Genomic DNA, 21,611 nt, shown 5'->3' with positions numbered 1-21,611 from the left:
TTTTACTTTTCAGTTAGCATATGAAATAGTTTTGCAATTAAATAGAACCTCTGTATTTCTTTCACACAAAGACATAATATAGGTAACTTAGTTTTTCCTTACCTGAATCAACACCAACTGGGCCAAATAATTCATTGAGTTGAAAAGCCAGTTCTGGGGGTAATGCCAATTCCAGACAGTCTATGGTCAGAGATTTGGCCATCCCTGGCATGGGATTCAATATCTCAGTTTTATCTTCTTCATTAACTCCAACTGACAAGCTATTTCCTGCCATTAGAATTTTCTCCATTTCCTGTTCATCTACATTCATAAATTCTTCAGAGTTCACAAATTTCACATAATCTTTTGAAAGATTTTCATTTTTCTTTATTTCCAAAGAGTCAGTAAAGTAAACTTCTTCATTTAATTCAAGATTTGAAGTACTTGATACAGAGTTTAAAATATCTGATAAATTTAAAGAAGAACGCATACCATCTTCAGTCTCTGCCGCTACTAGACTGTTCTCTATTTCACTCACATCTTTAGGGGTAGCGGATTTTAGAAGAACTGGAAGAGACTGCTTGAAGCTACATAAACCTGATAGTTCTACCTGGCTGTTAGGAAGTATTTCACTATTACTCTTCAGATCTACAGCAGCATTAGGAAATACATTTGTTATTGATCCAAGCTTTTCAGGAGTTATGGCTCTTATTTCTGCCTGCTCTGAGTTTAACTTTTCAGCATTATAGCTAGACTGTGAATTAATATTACTGATACAGATTCCAGGACTAATTTCTGGCACAAAAGAATTAGAATCCTCTACTGTTTCTCTTTGGCTAATAATTTCCTTCAAATTCAATCCCATAGAAAATGGTCCAACTTGTGATTCATCATATGATTTTTGGAAATTGTCTAATTCGGTATCCTCACATAATTTAGTTTCAGAATCCAACAGAAGACTTGTGGCCCAAATAATATCTTTATTACACCTTTCATATAAATCTTTTAAGGCTTCTAATGAAAAAGATCCAAACAGCTTACAAAGGATGTTAAGATTTTCAGATTCATCAGCACTGGTAAGTTCACTTTCTTCAACATACGTGCTTTTATCATACATTACCCTATATGGAATTGTCTCTTGAACATTTGACTTTGTGTTAATATTGAAAGCTTTTGGTTTAAATCCATCTAATCTTCCTATTAATACTTTGATACAATCTGAAACACTGATTTTATTCTTTTCTATTTTCCATAACAGAGCAAAATCCTGTGGTTCAGTCTGGGTACATGTGCCTACTTCTATTCCGGGGACTCCTCTAGGCATTTCCCCTGGAAATTCAGCTAGAATTTCTGGCCCTACCACTCCAGTAATGGTTGCTGTATTACTAGTGAAAGTTAGAGGCAATGTGTGCTGCCCATGAATCATTTTACTTAGATAAGTTTGATTCTCCTGGGTCATTTCACTGGGTATCATGTCAGCACTTTGTAGAGTGGAGCTCCCCAACAATTTTAGTTCTTTAGGGCATGTGCCCCAACAGGCTTGTGTTGTATATAAGGATATTTCATTCATATTATCATTAGTTCCAAATTCTAGGTTGGGTTCACTTAAACCAGCCTTTGGCATTTTTGATCTATGCTCTCTCTGAGCTAAAGAATCAGATGAAGGCCAGTCACCCACAATATTAAATGAGTTTTTGTCAGGATTTTTATAAGTATCATATTTACAGCTATTGAGAAATTCTGAAGAATCATCACACTGCGACTTCCTGCCATCATCTACACTTTCATATGGAGATCCTTGTTGTTGGATATGATCTGTAATCATGGACACACTATTATCTGATACTTTGCGTGACTGAGGGCGACTATACTTTTTGTCACTTTGTATAGATGAAGCTTTTTCAGATTTTCGGTTCCTTTTTGTTCTCTGACCAATAGTCTTATCAACTGGCCAATCACCAACAAAATTCGATAGCTCATGTCTTGGAAACTTTTCTGAAGGTGATTTGCTTTTTTGTTTCCCAAAGGCCTTTTTCTTTATTGTTGTTCTTTCTTCTAATATTTCACCAGGTGAAGATTTTTCATTTTGAAGTGGTCCAGTATTTGCCAGATCGCAGTCTTGATTATTTTCACCAGAGCAAATACTTGGTGATACTCTATCTGCATCAGTTTTAATACACTGTTTTTCAGATGTCATTTCTACTTGCTCTTCTTTTTCTCTCTTGTCTGCTACTTGAACTTTGCTTCCAGAGTCTGAAAGATAGATGTGTGCAGCTTCCTGAATGAACTGACTCTGAGTGTTATGATGTATACCACTTATTTCTTTCCTTCCTTTGCTTATATCTGCATGGGGGAGATATGTAATATTCTCAGGCAACACCGTTTCTTTGGTCACTTCAGGATTCTTTTCTTCAATTAACTCTAGATGCTTCAGTGATGAGGATAAAACATTTTCTTCTTTTTCAGAGGTAATATCTTCATTGTCTCTTGGGCTGTAAGATATTTTTTAAAAGTATTATAAGGAAGTTTCTTAGTGTTGGCATTAATACCATGATTTAAGAAGTATTCGACTGAAAGACAGGGCACTTACCACTTATTCTAAAAAATTCTAAAAATAAACTACATTAAAATTATAAAAGCCATGCTAGGGATATAGTTCAGTGATGAAGTGCTTGCCTAGCATACAGCAATTCCTGCATTTAATCCCCTGTGTAACACCAAAAAAAAATTTTTTTTCTTTAAAACAAAAGCTAATGTTGATCTTCCCTAATATACTATGAACACATTCATTTGTTGTAGCCTCAAACACTTAGCTAGCATGAGGCTTAACACATCTGAAGCAAATTCTTTGAACTGTAAAGGTATTCATTATGCACTAAATATTAAAGTCAAGGATGTAAATTTGTTCCCAGGAGAGCATACCACCTCCCCAGCTTCTTTCAAACCTATTTAAACTTAGCATATGTAAAACTAGGTCTACCTCTATATCTATATCTGTCATGCATTACTAAAGCAGCTTCATTTACAAAGTCACAAAGAGCCAACCAAGATGATTTACATGATTAAAAGAAATTAGAGAAAGGGGAAGAGATTTCATTTGAGATGGCATCTGTTAAATGTTTTAAAATCATGCTTGATGTTAATTTCAGACTCAGAACACTTTTGCCTAATCTTACACTTTCAACTTCAGTGATTTTTCCTTATTTAATTTGTCCATTTATCCTCCTTTCTTTCTTTATTCTAGGAACCCTCAAAGTCCCAACTCTCCCATGAAGCCTTCCTAAGTGGAATCATACCAGACATTCATTGAACTTTCTATGTGCCAGATTCTATTCTTTACAGTATCCTATGAGGAGACTGTTGTTACTGTCATTTAGTAATAATGAGATAAAGTAGAATTTGTGATCTATCAAAGATTAGAGCTTTGGGATTTGGGCCTAGGAAATATAGCTCAAGTCCATGCTCTTAACCAACCACTTTGCAATACCATTTCTCAATTAAAAATCATTTATGAGTTTTCTCTTCTCCACTCCCAACTCCCTTTTTTGGGGGGGCGGGGGAGTACCAGGGATTGAATTCAAGGGCACTCAACCACCAACCACTGAGCCACATTCCCATCCCTATTTTGTATTTTATTTAAAGACAGGGTCTCACTGAGTTGCTTAGCATCTCGCTGTTGCTGAGGCTGACTTTGATTCTCCTGTCTCAGCTTCCTGTGCTGCTAGGATTACAGGTGTGCACCACAGCGCCTAGCTCCAACTTCCTTTCAACAGAGCCTCTCCATCTTTTATCATCATAAAATAGGCATAATTAAGACCTCTACATATATCTAGGTTCTTCTTTACTCACTTATTTATCAAATATTCATGTACTATAAATACTTAGTAGAATCAGTACTGATATGGTTTGGCTAAGTGTTCCCCAAAGGTCATGAGTTAACCTTAGTTCTCTGAGTGGCACTACTAAGTAATATGGAACATTCAGAGGTGAGAAGGCAAGGTTTTTTTGTTGTTGTTGTTTTTATTTTATTTTTTAACCATACGATTTATTTTTATTTTTTTTTTAGTCATACATGATACCAGAATGTATTTTGACATATAATACATACATGGAATGTACATACATCAATCATATTGTCTATTCTATTCTGCTGCCGAGAAGGTAAGTTTAACGGGATATTTCAAGTACACACCAGAGTATTGTGGGACAGCCCCCGACCCCATCCTTGACTCTTCTTCCTCTTTTGCTTCCTGGCTATAAGGTAATCAGTTTTGCTCCTCCACACAATCCCACCATGATAAACTGCCTCACCCAGGGCAAAAGCAATAGGGCAACCAAGCCAAAAGTAAACCTTTTCTGTTCATTAGATGATTGTCTCACATATTCTGTTATAGTGAAAAGGAAGGTGACTAACACAAGTATATCCTAGATAGTAAACTTCCAAAGGGCTACAACATATATAACTCAGTAAAAGTATATCATGAATAACTAACTTTTATGAGACTAGCTTGAAAGAATATTTTCAGTAAAATATTAGAAAATTAAGATGTGATTTGGATATACATAAAATAACAACAGTGAAGAGATAGGGAAACACTGGAATAGTAGAGCACATTACATAAAGAAGACAGATGTATTCATAGTACAATCACAAATTCACAAAACTCTAAATACAATGAAAAAACTTTTATATTATCTTTCACATGAACTTTCACTTCTCTAACTTAACCTCAGCTAACTCCAGAGGAGACTGTACCTAAACCCTTAAAAATAACAAAAGTCTACCTCATTTTTAAAGTTAATCAGCAGTAATTTTACAAGCTCCAAAAGTAACCGGTTTCAAAAAATATCATGTTTCAAATTGAATTTTTTTACATAAGGCATTTTAACCTACCTGGAACTTCTATCCTCACAAGAATATGCACATAATTCAATACGTTCAATTTTCTCTGGAACTGAAGAACTCATGATTATTGGCACTGAAACAAAACGTTGATAGTGGTCTAACATTCTTGTTATTTTTTCTTTGCTTATCCCATGAATATTACGCCTAAAAATTCCAGGAAAGAAAAGGTGCAAAGGATATTGGTAATTGATTTTTTTTTTTTTAAGAAATACAATGTCTAGGAAAACAATGATACATATACATTTCTCTTTTATTCCTTTTTTTTCCTTCACTACTGGAGATGGAACTCAGGTCCTTGAGCAGACTAGGCAAGAATTCTACCACTGGGCTATTATCCCCATTAATGATACATTTCTAACACATAATCTTAAACTGTTTATTATGATGTAATATATGCTATTTGATTTTAATTTTCATTTTTGTCAGACTTTTTCATAAATTGCCATTTTCTTAATCATCCCATACAATCTTTTCCAAATACCCTTTATCAATTTGTGAAAAAGGAGGTTCCAATAACTTTAAAAGAATTTGTTCTCAAGTCTGCAAAAAATCTCATAAGCATGTGACTGTCATTTCAAGGTATTAACGAACTATTAACTAGCAAGTAACAGACATCACATTATAAAAGTTTCCCCTTGTGCCAGTATGACAGACCAGATGCCCCAAACTGCCCTCCTACTATAATAAAACTAGATCCCAAGTAAATTAAAATGAACATGTTTTATTAAATTTTAAGTTCAAGCAAAGAACAGACTCTGGATATCCAAATATGAAGTTATTTGTGTTTTCACTCATGGTGGCTTATTTCTTCATGTGTTTTTGTTAGTGAGCTCATATTTAGTTGAAACTAAAACATGGAAATCCTTAGCCCTTAAACTAAAGGAGCTTTCATTCATATGGCATCTGGATCTGCATCTGCCCAGGAGGTGAGATGGTTATGCTTTAGTCACTCAAGTGTCTTGTCTTAATGAAAACATGTCAGCTACAACTCTTCTATCCTAGGTTAGAGTCAAGGTTTCAAGTCTGAATCCCAGGGCTAATGTTATTGTTTGCCTCTTGGATGAATCTGGCTTTCATATTTACCTACCTCGATCTTGTCTGGTTTCAGATCACAGAGAAGCAAAGAGATAGAAAATATGAAAGACAGGTTAAGAAACATAGACATAGAGGACAGAGCAAAAAGGTCTAGTACATATCTAATTCAAGTCCCAGGAAGAGAAGAGAGTGTATGGGACAAAATCAACTTAAAGAAAAATGCCGAAAATTTTTCAGAACTGATGAAAGATACCAATCCCCTAATTTCAGGAGCCAAATTCCAAACAAGATAAAAATAAGAAATCCATACTAGAAAACCAGAACCGAAACTGTCATATACCAAAGACAAAGAGATGATATTAAAAAGCATCCAGAATGTTTTTAAAAAAATTTTTAAGGTAGTCATCTACAAAGGAACCAACAATTAGAATGACAGCTAAGTTAACAAAAATAGAAATGAGAAGAGAGTTAAATGTCTTCAAAAACAGAAAATAACTATCAACCTAGAATATACAGCAAAAGTATCTTACAAGAATGAAGACAATAAAAGGATTTTCAAATTAAAATTTAAAAAAAAGAGTTTGACACCAAGCATACCTTCATTGTAAAGAAAATTTTTAAAGAAAAAAAATTCAGGCAGAGGGAAATTCCCAGATGAAAGGTCTACAATGCAAGAAAAAAATGAAGCCCAAAGCAATAACTACATGAATAAGTAAAAACAAATGCTGCCAATATATACTAAACAATGATACCATGTAAGTTGGATGGGAAGTAAGTATCATGGTTACAATGTCTTAAAGTTCTTGTACTTATGAAGAAGAAGGCTAAGAAAATGGTTTTAAAGTTTGTATGATAAAACATATCAAGTAACTATCAAAAGAATAATATAGTGTATATAATCTACAAATTGATAAAGTAAAAAAATGAATACAAAATGTAGATTTAATCAAAAAATTCTAAAATAAAGCATGATAGGAGAAAAAAAACAACTATATAATTTCTTGTGACAGAACAGTCACAGAAAAGGTAAGATAAAGAGAAAGCACAGTGAGACAGTAAGAAGGATGATCAATTACATGAATAACAAAACCACAAAAATAACTAAGTTTATGAGTTAAAAGCCAAGATGGACGGAATAGAATTTTTAAAACCTGACCATAGCAGTTACGAGAGATACATCCAAACATAAAGACATTGAAGGGTTGAAAGCACAAGTATGAAAAAAGAAACACTAAAATACTAAAAGGAAGCTGTCATAGTTCTATTAATATTAGACAAATTAAACTTCACAGCATAATTACTATTAAAAATGAAAGAAAAAAATCACTAGAAAGGTATAAAAGTTTCTTTCATTAGGGTGATATCAAAATCTTAAGCACCTATGAACAAATACTCTCAGTATATATATACAGCAAACTTAGGAAGAAGGATAAAGAGAAACTGACATGTTCAACATAATAGAGGAATATATAACACACCTCTCTCACACTGGGAGATTTCACCATCACTTTCCCAAATACTAATCTATCAGGCAGGAAAAAAAAAATAGCAAGCTATAGGTGATGTTAAGCACCATTAAGTAATAAGCATAATTAATGGATATGCTAACATACTATAACCAGTATACATTCTTATCAAACATGGAATATTTATTAAATAATGACCACTGGGCCATAACACATTTTAAAATATCAAAGAATTAATATGATACAAACCATGTAATCTGATCTCCTATATGTAAATTGAAAATCAATTTTTTAAAAAGGATAACACCTATCCAGAAATTTAAAAACACAGTTCTAAAAACACAAGAATTAGAGAATAAAATTAACCATATGCAATTTAGAAAACAAATAAGAAAAAAGAAAGCATTATATATTAAAATTCTGATACCAGATAAAGTAGCACACAGGGAAATATATGGCATCAAATGCTCCTATCAGAAAATGACTTGTATGTTCAGGTAATGAAGTTTTAAAAATAACAGAAAAAGCAAAGAAAACAGATATTTTTAAAAAGCAAAGAAGGTAGAATAAAGAGAATCAGAAATTAATTAAACATAAAACTACTTACAATAGAAAAGATCAACCAACCCCAAGAGTTGTTTATTTGAAAGGCTAATAAAATAAAATGTAACAAAAAAGAAATCTGATCTCTAGTGAGAATAATCAAGAAAAAAAAGGAAGATCCTTTAAACATACTAGGGTTGAAAGGAGAAACTTAATTGTTAATGCAGCAGAGATGTAATAAAAGTCTTAATAATTTTGGTGTGATGGAAAAATTTTAATTGAACCTTCTCACAAAGAAAACACCAGATCCAGACAGTTTTATAAGTAAATTTTATCAAATGCCTGAACTTAGATAAACTAGAATGAGAAAAAGAGACAATACTTCCCAATTAATTTTGTGGACCTAAAACTATTGATAGCAGCCAAGGCCAGACAAAGAAGGAAAAAATGCAGGTCAATCTCACTCATTTATCCGGATGCAAAAATCCTAAATGGACTACAGAAAACCAAATCCAGTAAAGTATCAAAAAGATAATTAAAAAGAAAAATACAGATATGTGCTACAACATGGATGATCCTTGTAAATATTATGCTAAGTAAAAGATGCCAGACACAAAAGCCTATAGTTGTACAACCATTTATATATGATGTCCAAACAGGAAAATCCATAGAGACAGAAAACAGATTAGTGGTTGTCAAAAGGAGGGGGTAACTGCTAGTAATTGCTAGCAGTTACAGGGTTTCTTTTTGAGGAAATGGAGGAATTAGTAGTAATGGTCATGTAACATTGTGAATAGTAAAGTTATGTTGTCCTTTAGTTGGTATTAAAGTTAGTTAAAACTACCAAGAGAAAACAGCATGACCAAAATTAAGTTAGGCCTATCTCTACAGAAATACAGAGAATAAAGCAAAACACATTGTATGTCCATGTCCTAAGTAACATTTTTACTCATCAAGCAACCAAATAAAAAAGTATTATCCTAAGAGGTGAGAGAGTGAAAATACTTGGATGTGACATTTACTACCTTTTCAATCCTTACCACCCCCTTCAACATTCTAACTCTGCAATATAAGAACCTCCCAGTAGCACACAGTTCAGCTGTGCCAAATCCTAGTCAGTTCTCATTTTAGATATTTATGTTACTATTAAAAGGAAATGAAGTACTACTACATAAAACAATTGAAATTTTTTTGACTATAAACACAATTTTAGAAACAAAAAACCTTTATTAAAAATGGAAAAACCCCATAAACAATACAAAATTTGTTATCAGTTTCTAAGTAGCAAAGCTGAAATCTAGTCAATTTTACTTCATTTATCTTCCATAAGAGAAAAAAAAAATCTACATGGATTTTTCTGTTACTGTCATGAAATGAAATAACAAACATTTTAGGTAGCCTCTAAGTTTTACCTTGCAAGCTCCTTCGGTTTGAATTTCCACCATGTGTCTGGTTCCCGGAAGAGGACCTTATATTTATGTTTTTGAGACTACAAATGAAAAGACAAGAACACTTTAAAACAATTATTTCTATGAAATTATTATATACATTGTTTCTAAACTCATAGCATGTTAAAAAATGAAAGAACCCCAAAGATTATCTGATGGGTATGTTAAACTGATAAAATGCACAATTTATTTGACCCAGCAATTAACTTACAGAAATTTATGTTACTGATAGCCAATATAAGAGAACAAAGATGGATAGATAAACACACACACACACACACACACACACACACACCCCACATACACATATGTTAGGATATCCAGCACTATCATTTGTACTAGTGGAAAATACAAATAACTCAGTGAATATTAACTTGGATTTGGCTAAGTAAATGAAGGTATAACCATAAAATAAAGATATTATGCAGTATTTTCTAAAATTTCACGTTAATAAAAGAAGTCCTTAATATAAATTGCTAAGAAAATTAAGACAAAGAATTTTTCACTTGGTTACAAAAGAATTATTCACACATTTGTATGTGCACAGAAACTTCTAGAAAGAGTGTCAAAATATATAGAGCATTTAACTCTAAGGAAAACTTCAGGCACTGTTTTTTGCAATTTGAATATTTATCATATATGTGCATAACTTTTATAATTTTGAAACTCTTTTAAGTAATAGTTTATAACATTTTCAAAGCGCTAATATAGGTATAGACTAAGAGCCAACCTCTATACTTGTACACAAGATCTAGCCCCTCTTTCCTAACCAAAAATAACTGAGAAGGGCAATTCTCCCTCTTGTGCCATCAATAAATCTTCCTTCCCTCCTTAATCAATCCCATAAGTATATGAAACTCCATCCAGTTATTTCTCCCATTTTACTCTTGTCTCTACTTCCACTGTCAGCTATATCCCTATTTTCCTGCTCCCTTTTGTTTTTAAAAAAAAAAAAAGTCTCAAAATTATTACCATCTTTTCTTTCTCTAATTACTCTATTCTAGCCTCTCTTCAGGCCTTACCAATAGGCATCAAACAAGCAAATAACTTCCACATTGAAAAATGCTATGATTCTCAGTTCTCTCTCACTTGACTCTAAGCCACATCTAACACACTTACTTTATGACACACTCTTCTATTTCATACTCTTATCCGTCTTTTCTATGCTAGCACTTTCTTTTCAGCTAATGATAATCTCCAGTTATACCAGACAAAGACTAACCTTAATGTCACAATTGATTGACTCCTCCTCCTCTATCCCACCAGTACTAGGAATTGAACCTAGGAACTTGCAAATGCTAGGCAAGCTTTCTACCACAAAGTTATATTCCCAGTCCTTTTTGGGTGGAGGACGGGGAAGACAGAATATCACTAAGTGGCCCAAGTTGACCTCAAGATCCACCTCAGCCTCCCAAGTAGCTGGGATTGCAGGTGTGTGTCACATGTTCAGCAGCACTCCTCTTTCTATCATACATCAATCCAATAAAAAATTCAGTTTGCTCTACTTTCAAAACATATCCCCAAATCTATTTTCATTAGTGCATTACAGAGATCCTATAATATTCAGATGTCATTACTCTGTTCAGAGCTCTCTATTATGGACTGAAAGTTTGTCTATCCCCAGAAATCATATGTTGAATCAAAGAACTTGCACAATGTGACAGTATTTAGAGATAGGACCTTTAAAGAGGTAATTAAGGTTAAATAGGGCTAGAAAGGTGTGGCCCTCATCCAACAGGAATATAAGACACCAAAGTGCTCTCTCCCTCCATCATGTGAAAGTACAATGAGAAGATAACCATCTTCAAGTCAGGAAGACAGCCTTTATTAGAAACCAAACTTATAGGAGCTTAATCTAGGACTTCTAACCTTCAAAACTGTGAGAAAATAAATCTCTGTTGTTTAATCTAACTGGTCTATGGTATTTTGTTATGGAAGCCCCAAACTAAAACACCCTACAGATCACTCAAGGTAAAAAAATGCAAAATCCTTATGTGATTGAGTCCTTAATAATCGGCCCTGCCATCACCCCAATATTCATTACATCTCCCAATATCCATACCTTCAATTTTATGACAAGATACCCAAAGTGGTCATTGCTATTTTCTTCCATTCCAAACAGAAAAGCCCAAAAGTCAACCCAGACATGAAACAAGGAAGTAATATAATGTCCTATAATGTGCCTACTCCTATCTCCTCACCTCAGCACCAAATTTCAAACAACTTATTCTACGTCTGGCAATAGGTTGGGTGTCTTATTACCTAAAGGGGTGTCATGTAGCAACACACAAGAGAGAATGTGAATTTTAAAATCTTTTCAACTCTTATATGATCAGGTAAATGTTATATTATTTGGGAGCATTCTGGCTGCCTTACATCAAGCTTCCCAAAGAGAAGCAATATATATGTTTAAAGCAAAGTAATAAGTTGTGGCAGTTGTCAATAAGACTACTTGACTGCTCCCTAGTTATCCTCAACTCATTACTTAGCTACTTTTTGTGAACGAACAGGCAAAGTGGTAACAGATTGTTCTCTCTGCTCTATTCCACTTCCTGACAGCTCTCTTACCACAAAGTGATCCCCTTCTCTACAGTAATTACTGTATCTACTTTTTGAAGAAAATATGAGTGTGGCACTCCATGATAAGGTGGCATCCTTTATATATTTCAAAGTGCAACTGGGAAGAGCCAAGCAATCAATACAGAAAAATAGTTTCTATATTTTCAATTATTATATAAGAACAAAGGAAAAAGAAAAAATTATAAAAGCCTGAGGCCTAAAAAAAAAAAATCAGAAATTCAGCAAGGAGAGAAGCCTTCTCTATTTTCTACATAGGAAAATAAAGTGTTTAAAACCTTGGGTTTTTCCCACTCCTGGGGATTGAACCCAGGGCCTCAGGAATGCTAGGCAAGCATTCTACCACTGAGCTCTACATCCCCAGACCATTTCATTTTAAGATAGAATCATTCAAAGGTTGCCAAGGCTGGCCTCAAACTTGGGATCTTCCTGCCTCAACCTCCCAAGGAGCTGAGATGTCTAAGAAGACAGCAGGAAGCAAAGGAAGCCCTATGGAGAAATCACGTAAGGTCAAGGGAGATAGTATACTCCTATGATAAACATATTAGCCCAGAAATTAGAACTCCTGGGGTCCAAAAGTAAACCAAATTTCAGCTCCCAGTACCCTAAAATCAAATCTGTTTCCTCTACTGCCCCTACACAGAAAAAAAAAAAATCTCATTTGCTTTCAAAAGACACAACAATTTTCTTCAGAAGGGTAAAGAATCATACCTTCAAAATAGTACAAGTGCACTAGGTACAGCAAAGGAGACAAACAGAGTCTGGATGTGTTAAGAATATAAAAGAGGAAACACAACACTCATTCACTACAGTAGAAATTGCATGTGCTAATGATGGAGAAATAAACCAAAAAATTATCCCACATTCACAAAAGCTTCATTTATGGATTTACTCAATTAATACATAATTAATATATGCCAAGTATAGTGAGTGCTATGCCCTAAAGATCCAATGACAAATAAAACAATGGTTCTACCCATGAGAATAAATTGATGGCTTAAAGCCAAATCCAGCACAAAAGCCAATATTTGTACAGCTTGGAAACTCAGAATAGTTCTTTACATCCTTAAAGGAAAAAGGAGTAGAAAGGACAAGAGAGGAAGAAACAGAGATTATTTATGGCCCTCAAAACCTAAAATATTTACTGTTACTTTATAGAAAAAGTTAGTCTGATCCATGGCCTACTGATAAAAACTGTATGCTTCATGTTACAAAAGAAGTCTCAACATACTTTATATACAACCAAAAATATGAAAAATTGTGCTATATACATATAATAAGAATTGTAATGCATTCTGCTGTCATGTTTTTTAAATCAATTAAAAAAGAAGTAAGTCAAGGTACTATGGGAGTAGAAAAAGTATCTAACTGGCTTTTAACAAGTTAATGACAGCTACAGAAGAGATGACCCCAAAGATGGGCAAAAAAGAACAAGTAAATGTAAACCAGGCAAATGAGGTAGGAAGGTGACGTAGGTGTGCTTCAGGCAAAGGAAGAAGGGCTAGGTATTAAGGAGAATTTGGCAAATTTGGCAAATAGATAATAAAGTTTATAGAATTCTGAATTTCTCAGAATAGCTAAAAAAGTTAGTTTTTGGTTAATTTGTAATTTAATAAACATGATCTTTTCATAAAATATATCAAAACAAAAAAACAATCTCAGAAATTAACATCTGAATTACAGAATTTAAAAATTAAATAAATTTACTAGCTTATGGAAAAACCCAGCTGAATTGATTGTGCTATTTTTCTTATTTTACCAATAACCAGAAAACTCAGTTAGAGAAAGAACAACCTGAGATTCTCAAGGGCTTGAGATTTACTTGGGTAATTAATATCCTCCAATGTTTCCAAACACACTATTTTAAACTTAAGAAAACTTATGGTACAAACCAAAGCAACATATGGCTTCATTTCCCAGGCCTGTAGGTTTGTATTGTCTATTATTATTGGTGATATCTTCTTCTCAAATGCTTCTTTAGCTGAAAAATACAATAGAAAATGACAAATCACCTTTAATAATATTAAGTATTATCTTGATTTTTAAAAAATCTGATCTTGTTTACATAATTTGAAAACCATAGACATAACCTAATTTTACTCACTACTTGACTTCTAAATACCACTTTTGAGGACATGCAAAGCTAAAGTACAGGTCAACGTTGAATAATAAATACTGAAGCTATGTAATCAGAAAAAATTATATTATGCAAAAAAACACATGGACTGGACACAGTGGCGCACATCCATGATCCCAGCAGCTCGGGAGGCTGAGGCAGGAGGATTGAAAGTTCAAAAAAAGACAGCATCAGCAACTTAGCAAGGCCCTAAGCCACTTAACAAGATCCTGTCTAAAATAAAAAATAGAAAGGGCTGGAAATATGACTCAGTGGTTAAACGCCCCTGGGTTCAATCTATGGTACCAAAATAAATAAATAAATAGATAAAAACTACATGGTAGGCTATATTAGATTTGGGAACAAAAAAGGACTTTAGTGGAAATGTTAAAATCCAAATAAAGTCTGGAGTTTAATTAATAGTAATGTACCAATATTAATTTGTTTTGATGAATATACCATAGTTACATATAAGATGTTAACATCAAGCAGAAATGGTTGAAGGATATATAGAAGCTCTCTACTAACCTTCCAACTTTTTGATAAATCTAAAATTATTCTAAAACAAACCAAAAAAATCATGTATGTCTCTAAAAAGTACCAAAAAACCCATAAATATGGGCTGGGGTTGTGGCTTAGTGGTAGAGTGTTCACCTAGCACGCGTGAGGCACTGGGTTCAATCCTCCGTACCACAAATAAAGATATTGTGTCAAAAGAATAAAATCATGGCATTTGCAGGTAAATGGATGATGGTGGAGAAGATAATGCTAAGCGAAGTTAGCCAATCCTCCAAAAACAAATGCCTAATGTTTTCTCTGATATAAGGAGGCTGACTCATAGTGGGGTAGTGAGGGGGAGCATGGGAGGATTAGATGAATTCTAGATAGGGAAGAGGGGTGGGAGGGAAAAGGAGGGGGCAGGGGACTAGCAAGGGTGGTGGAATGTGATGGACATCATTATCCAAAGTACATGTATGATTGGGTGTCAACATACTTTATATATAAACAGATAAGAAAAATTGTGGTATATATGTGTAATAAGAATTATAATGCAGAAAAAAAAGTGCATGTATAAAGGCATGAATTGGTGTGAACATACTCTATATGTGTAATAAGAACTGTAATGCATTCCACTGTCTTGTATTTAAAAAAATAAATAAAATCAATAAAACTAAAAAAGATATTGTGTCAACCTAAAACTAAAAAATAAATATTTTTTAAACCCCATAAATACATATAAAATATGTAATGATTTGAAATAAAGAAAACATTATGATATACTATTAGGGGGGGTTGTTTACTGAGGATTGAACCAAAGGATGCTTAACAACTGAGCTACATTCCCAGCACTTTTTATTTTTTATTTTGAGACAGGATCGCACAAAGTTGCTTAGGGCCATGCTACATTGCTGGGATTGGCTTTGAACTTGCAATGCTCTGGGATCACAGGCATGTGCCACCACGCCTAGCTATCACATACTATTGTAAAGGATTTTTTTATGAAACTAACTTTTTTCTCAAAGAATTAGACCATTCAGGAAATTAACACTGCACCACAACAAGAAAGTCTACAAGAAAATTATTTGTAAATTTTAAATGTTCTGCCAAGTCTCTTACAATTCAATAATGAAAAGACAAATACAAATACTTTAAAATGGGCAAAGGCTATTAACAGACATTTCTCCAATCAAAACTACAAATGGCCAATAAATACACAAAAGGATGTTCAACATCTTTAGCCACCAGGGAAATGAAAATCAAACCACAATGAAATACCTTCACAATCACCAAAGTAACTATCATCAAAAAAACAGATAATAACTATCATCAAAAAAACAGATAATAGGACTGGGGCTGTAGCTCAGTGGCAGAGCACTTGCCTAGCATGCGTGAGGCACTGGGTTCGTTCCTTAGCACCACATAAAAAAATAAACAAATAAAATAAAGGCATTCTGTCCATCTAAAACTACAAAAAAAATTTTTTTTAAAGACAAATAATCATTGTTAGTGAGGATATGGAGAGGTTGAAAACTATTAGTGGCAATGGAAATGAAACAGCTACTTTGGAAAACAGGCTAGAAATTCCTAAAAAGATTTGACACAGACATGCATGTTTACAACAGCATTATTAATATAGCCAAAAGGAAGCAACAAACAAATGTCCATCAATTGACAAAATGATGAATAAAATGTGACATATTCATATAATGGAAACTTAACTATAAAGAATGAAGTACTAAAAAAAAAAGTATTAACACGTGCTACAGTGTAGATGAATCTTGAAAACATTATGCTAACTAAAAGAAGCCAATCACAAAAGACCACATATTACATGACTCAATTTATGTGAAATATTCAGAACAGGCAAATCTATCAAGATAGAAAATAAATGGAAGGCTTGGAGTTGTGGCTCATTGGTAGAGTGCTTACCTAGCACCTGTGAGGGGCACTAGGTTCCATCCTCAGCACCACATAAAAATAAATAAATAAAACAAAGTAAAAAAAAAAAAGAACGTTGGTGTTCAAGAATGAGACACACTTTAAAAAAAAAAAAGGTAAACAGAAAAAATAAGGAATGACTGCTAATGGGTACAGAATCTTTTTGAGGTAATAAATATGCTCTAAAATTGATTGTGGTAATGGGTACACAACTTTGAATATTAAATTCTACTAAAAACAATTAAATTGTCCATGTTATGGTTTGGATGTGAGGTGTTGCCCAAAAGCTCATGTGTGAGACAATGCAAGAATATTCAAAGGAGAAACGATTGGGTTGTGAGAGTATTAACCCAATCAGTGAATTAATCCCCACAGGATTACCACCGAGTGGTAACTGAAGTGGTAGGGTATAGCTAGAGGAGGTAGGAATTGGAAGTGTGGCTTTGGGGTATATATTTGTATCTGGCAAGTGAAGACCTCTCTCTGCTTCCTGATCTTTAGCCACCAGGGAAATGAAAATCAAACCACAATGAAACCTCATGTGAGCTGCTTCCCTCTGCCACACTCTTCCACCATGATGTTCTGCCTCACCTGGAGTCCCAAAGAATAGAGTCTAATGTCTATGGATTAAGACCACTGAAACCATGAGCCCCCAAGTAAACTTTTCCTCCTCTACAATTGTGCTGATCAGGTCTTTTAGTTGCAGCAGCGAAAAAGCTAACTAAAACAGTCCAATTTAAATGAGTGAAAAAAAAAATAAAAAATAAAAAATAAAAAAAATAAATGAGTGAATTGTAAGACCCATAGATTTTTATCCCAATAAAGTTGCTTAAAAGAATTTGGGGGCCGGGGCTGTAGCTCAGTGGTAGAGTGCTTGCCTAGCACGCATGAGGCAATGGGTTTGATCCTCAGCACCATATAAAAATAAATAAATAAAATAAAGGTATTGTGTCCACTTACAACTAAAAAATATTAAAAGAATTTGGGTAGCTGGATGCAGTGGCACACACCTGTAATCCCAGGGGCTCAGGAGGCCAAGACAGAAGGATCATGAGTTCAAAGCCAGCCTCAGCAAAAGAGAGGCACTAAGCAACTCAGTGAGACCCTGTCTCTAAATAAAATACAAAATAGAGCTGGGGATGTGGCTAAGTGGCCAAGTCCTCCTGAATTCAATCCCTGGTATTCCCCCACCAAAAAAAGAATTTAGCCTGTGTTATAAATGTGTTATTTCATCATCTTCATCATCATCATTATTGCTGTGGTTGTTGCTGTAATAAGGCTATGTTGACCCAGTAACATCCTCTTTTATAGACAAAGATACTAGGCCTTGGAGTAAATAAATAATTTGTACAAGGTTACACAGCTAGTAACTGGCAAATCCAGACTTGATTCCCAGTACATTATACTGCCTCTTTTACTTTTAGCTGTGTTCATAATTTCATATTCCTGAGTTCTCACTTTAATTTTTAGCTCAAGAAAGAATATGTAAAAACTTCACAATGCCCAAGGATGCCAAACTCAAGTATCGCCTTCATAGTGCATTTATTATAAAAGAAAAACTAACTAAAATACCATCTGCATGTTTTAATAGAAATTCCCACACATAATTCAAATTATGCAAGTCATTAAACATTTAATAATAAAGTCACCTTCAGTGAATTGGCTGCTGTACTAAAAAGGAAACTAAAGTTTCACCTATGATCATCTTTTAGATTGTTTGAAGAGAGCCATTTTTAGACTACCTTCTATAAAAATTAAACCACTATAGGGAAGATCAATGGTTACAAGGCAAATTCCATTCTAGAAAACAAGAACCAGGGGCTGGGGATATGGCTCAAGTGGTAGCGCGCTGGCCTGGTATGTGCAAGGCACTGGGTTTGATCCTCAGCACCACATAAAAATAAATAAAGATATTGTGTCCACCTAAAACAAACAAAAAAGAAAACAGGAACCAAAGCATACCAGATACTGTAACCTCCTTGAGCAACTGAGATTCAAGCAGAAAAGTAGATTTACTTCTGACAAGATCCCTATGGATTAAATACAACTTAAATGTGCCATACAATATTTCAAGCATTTATGAAAGGTATTTTAATCCTGTGAAATAAAACTGTCTTGTTTAACTCTTACTACATACTATGTTTTTGATATGCGATGTCTGCCCAAAAGCTCCTATTAATTCAGGAATGTTCAGAGGTAAAATGCTTGCCTTATGAGATCTGTGACCTAATCAGTCCATCCTAGTTTAAATGGAATGACTACATGGTAACTGTAGCAGATGGGGCATGGCTGGAGGAGGTGGGTCACTGGAGGCATGTCCTGGAAGGGTTATTCTTCCTGTGAACCTCCCTCATCCCATTTCCTGTCCCCCGCCATGATGAGCAACTTTCCTCCACTGGGCCTTCCCCACAATGTGTTGCCTCCTCTTGGCCCAGAGCAATGGAGTTGACCATCTATGGACTGGGACTGAGACTTTTAAAACCATGAGACCCAAATAAACATTTCCTCCACTAAGTTGTTCTTGTCAGGTGTATTAGTCACAATGACCAAAAAAGTTAATAAAGCAATATGTAACATAAGCATGTTAATATAATACTATATATATTATATAGTTACAAAATTAAAGTTCACTATAAATTCTTTAAAGTTTTTCAAAATACAAACACTAAGTGAATTTTCTTTTTCTATTACTCTTAATATTACCCAGAATCTGATGTCTATTCTTACCACGATTCTGGTTCCATTCATGTGCTTCTCCTAAGTACTTTACATCGAACTGGTACTGTCCATTTATATAAAAATAATCATCAGTACTAAGAATGACTCCACTTGGATTATCCTCTTGCAAAGTCCTGTGAATGACAAAGGGAGTTATTTTCATTAATTTTCCTTCCAAAATTACAGTCATAATTCAAATAAAAAATTTAACAACTCAATTTACAAGAGTGAAAACATCGTAATATTCAAAGAAATCATACCAAAATCCTCTAAGCATAAGTTTGATTCCCAATAAAACTGGCCTAAGGCAGTTTGCTTATGTAATTTTCAGAAATATTTTTGTTATAAAAACTATTATAATTAACTATAAATGTCTGAAGATTAGTACGTTTTTAATTACCAAGAATATCTGACAACTAAAAATGCTTCAGAGCTCAGTCACAAGCATTCCCCTTGTCTGATCACTTGATACACAATTATCTATTTCACCCACCTTAAGAAGGTCATTTCAAAGCAGGCAAGTACTAAGATAGAACTAATATTTAAAAGTAGATGAAGATGGCCAGGCATGGGGGCACTTGCCTATAATCCCACTTACTTGGGAGGCTGAGGCAGGAGGATCACAAATTCAAACTGTCTCAAAAATAAAAAATAAAAAGGACTGGGATGTAGCTCAGTGGTAGAGCATCTCTGGGTTCAATACTCAATAAGAAAGAGGAGGAGAAGGATGAAGAGGAGGAAAAATAGATACAGCTCTCTGCATATTGCTATTAAACAAGTATACCCAAAACATCCAAAATATCATGTTAATAGATTATCAATTTAATCTGTTAAGCAAAATTATACAAACTTAAGATAGCTTTGTGGGTAGGTTTTTTATTCCTAACACCTCTTCTAATTCTGGAATTTACCTGCTATATATTTGAGACACACACAAAAAAGAAACAAAAATTGTAGCCACACTTTGAAAACCCTTTCAATCATTTCCCAGTTCCTCTCCTTCCCTTAACTCATTATCAAAACTTCTAAATCCATCTTCCACCTTCATGGGACAACAAAATTGCTTGAGAGTTTTTGTTTGTTTGTTTGTTTTGGTACTAGGGATTGAACCCAGTGGCGTATAACCACTGAGCCATATCCCCAACCCTTTTTTATATTTTATTTAGACAGGGTCTCACTAAATTATTTAAAGCCTCACTAAGTTGCTGAGGCTGGCTTTGAACTTGCGATCCTCCTGTCTCAGCCTCCCAAACTGCTGGGATTACAGGCGTGCACCACCACACCCCACAAAATTGTTTAACTTATCCCTTCATAACCCTCTTTCCAGTAAATTTGAAAGCCCTGTTTTTCCCCTTATTTTTCTTGAGCTCACATACTAGTTTAATGCCGTGGACCACTGTCTCTGAAAAAAACTCAGCTTCTATGTCTCCACACTATCCTACTTATTTCTCTCTTCATTCAAAAAATAATATTCCTACATTGGGACAAGCACTTTTTTCTCTTCCCATTCTCAAAGTAGAGCTGCCTCTGATTTTAAAGCCTCTGAAATCTAGTTCTACAATCCTGTCTCACAGCTCTATACCTTTTAAAATATGGTCCGTCATTCTAATTTCTTTCTCAAAATACAATGCTGTGACTTTCTGCAATATATGCATTATTAAATTGTTTTAATTTTGTTAGGTCAATGAGAACAGTCCATGATTTATCTACAGAAGAATACATTTGTAAATGCATGAATAAAATATGTGAAAATTAGGGTCAGGGTTGTAGCTCAGTGGTAGAGCGCTCGCCTAGCACGTGTGAGGCACTGGGTTCCATCCTCAGCACCACATAAATATGAATACATAAAATAAAAGGTATTGTTGTCCACCTACAACTAAAAAAAAATATTTTTAAAAAATGTGAAAACGACTGAAGTCTAGACAAGTAAAAGCTATCAAAAAACAAGTGAATGGGCTGAGGGCCTGTACAACCTCCTGCCTTTAGATGTTGCAGGCCCGCTCTGTGCCCTCAGCCCGGCGAACACCCACCAAGCTCTAAAGGGAAAAACCTTCTCACTAACCATGGGATGACCTCAAAGCATCATCCCCCTCAGCAACCCTAAGTTGACAGAGGGAAAATGTCACAGCACTGCAACCATTTTCTCTTTCTCTTTCAACATTCATTCTTTTGTACTCAGGATACAAAAAAAAAAAACCTGGTTTGTGCCACTCCCTTCAAAAAGCTCTGTAAACTTTGGGACATGGCATATTATTTGATTCTTAGCCTTAGTGACCTCTCCAGGCACCAAAACTGAAACCCGGCCCATTTTAATGTTCTGTTACAACAGTAATTAATACTGTCACTCTTTTTTATTCCTTTCCAACTCAAACTTCAGGTTTTGT

General features: G+C 34.4%; 1 protein-coding gene across 9 annotated transcripts in view; it reads right to left on the bottom strand.

The window, feature by feature from the left end:
- The window catches only part of N4bp2 (NEDD4 binding protein 2), a 74,971-nt gene that overhangs the window by 25,220 nt on the left and 28,140 nt on the right, over window positions 1-21,611 (bottom strand). For all 9 annotated transcript variants that reach the window (XM_046452224.2, XM_046452064.2, XM_046452136.2 and 6 more), the window contains 5 exons: window positions 19,237-19,361; window positions 13,847-13,935; window positions 9,342-9,418; window positions 4,874-5,029; window positions 103-2,471 (listed from right to left, as the gene is read on the bottom strand). In XM_046452224.2, the coding sequence (XP_046308180.1) occupies window positions 103-2,471; window positions 4,874-5,029; window positions 9,342-9,418; window positions 13,847-13,935; window positions 19,237-19,361 (2,816 nt within the window). The remainder of the gene's footprint in view (window positions 1-102; window positions 2,472-4,873; window positions 5,030-9,341; window positions 9,419-13,846; window positions 13,936-19,236; window positions 19,362-21,611) is intronic.

The sequence above is a fragment of the Marmota monax genome, unplaced genomic scaffold (assembly GCF_021218885.2).
Source record: "Marmota monax isolate L192 unplaced genomic scaffold, Marmota_monax_Labrador192_F-V1.1 WCK01_AAM20220418_F8-fsc00025, whole genome shotgun sequence".
In the NCBI taxonomy this organism is placed as follows: Eukaryota; Metazoa; Chordata; class Mammalia; order Rodentia; family Sciuridae; genus Marmota; species Marmota monax.
Note: the sequence above shows the minus strand (reverse complement) of the source record. Positions and strands in the feature narration are given on the sequence as shown.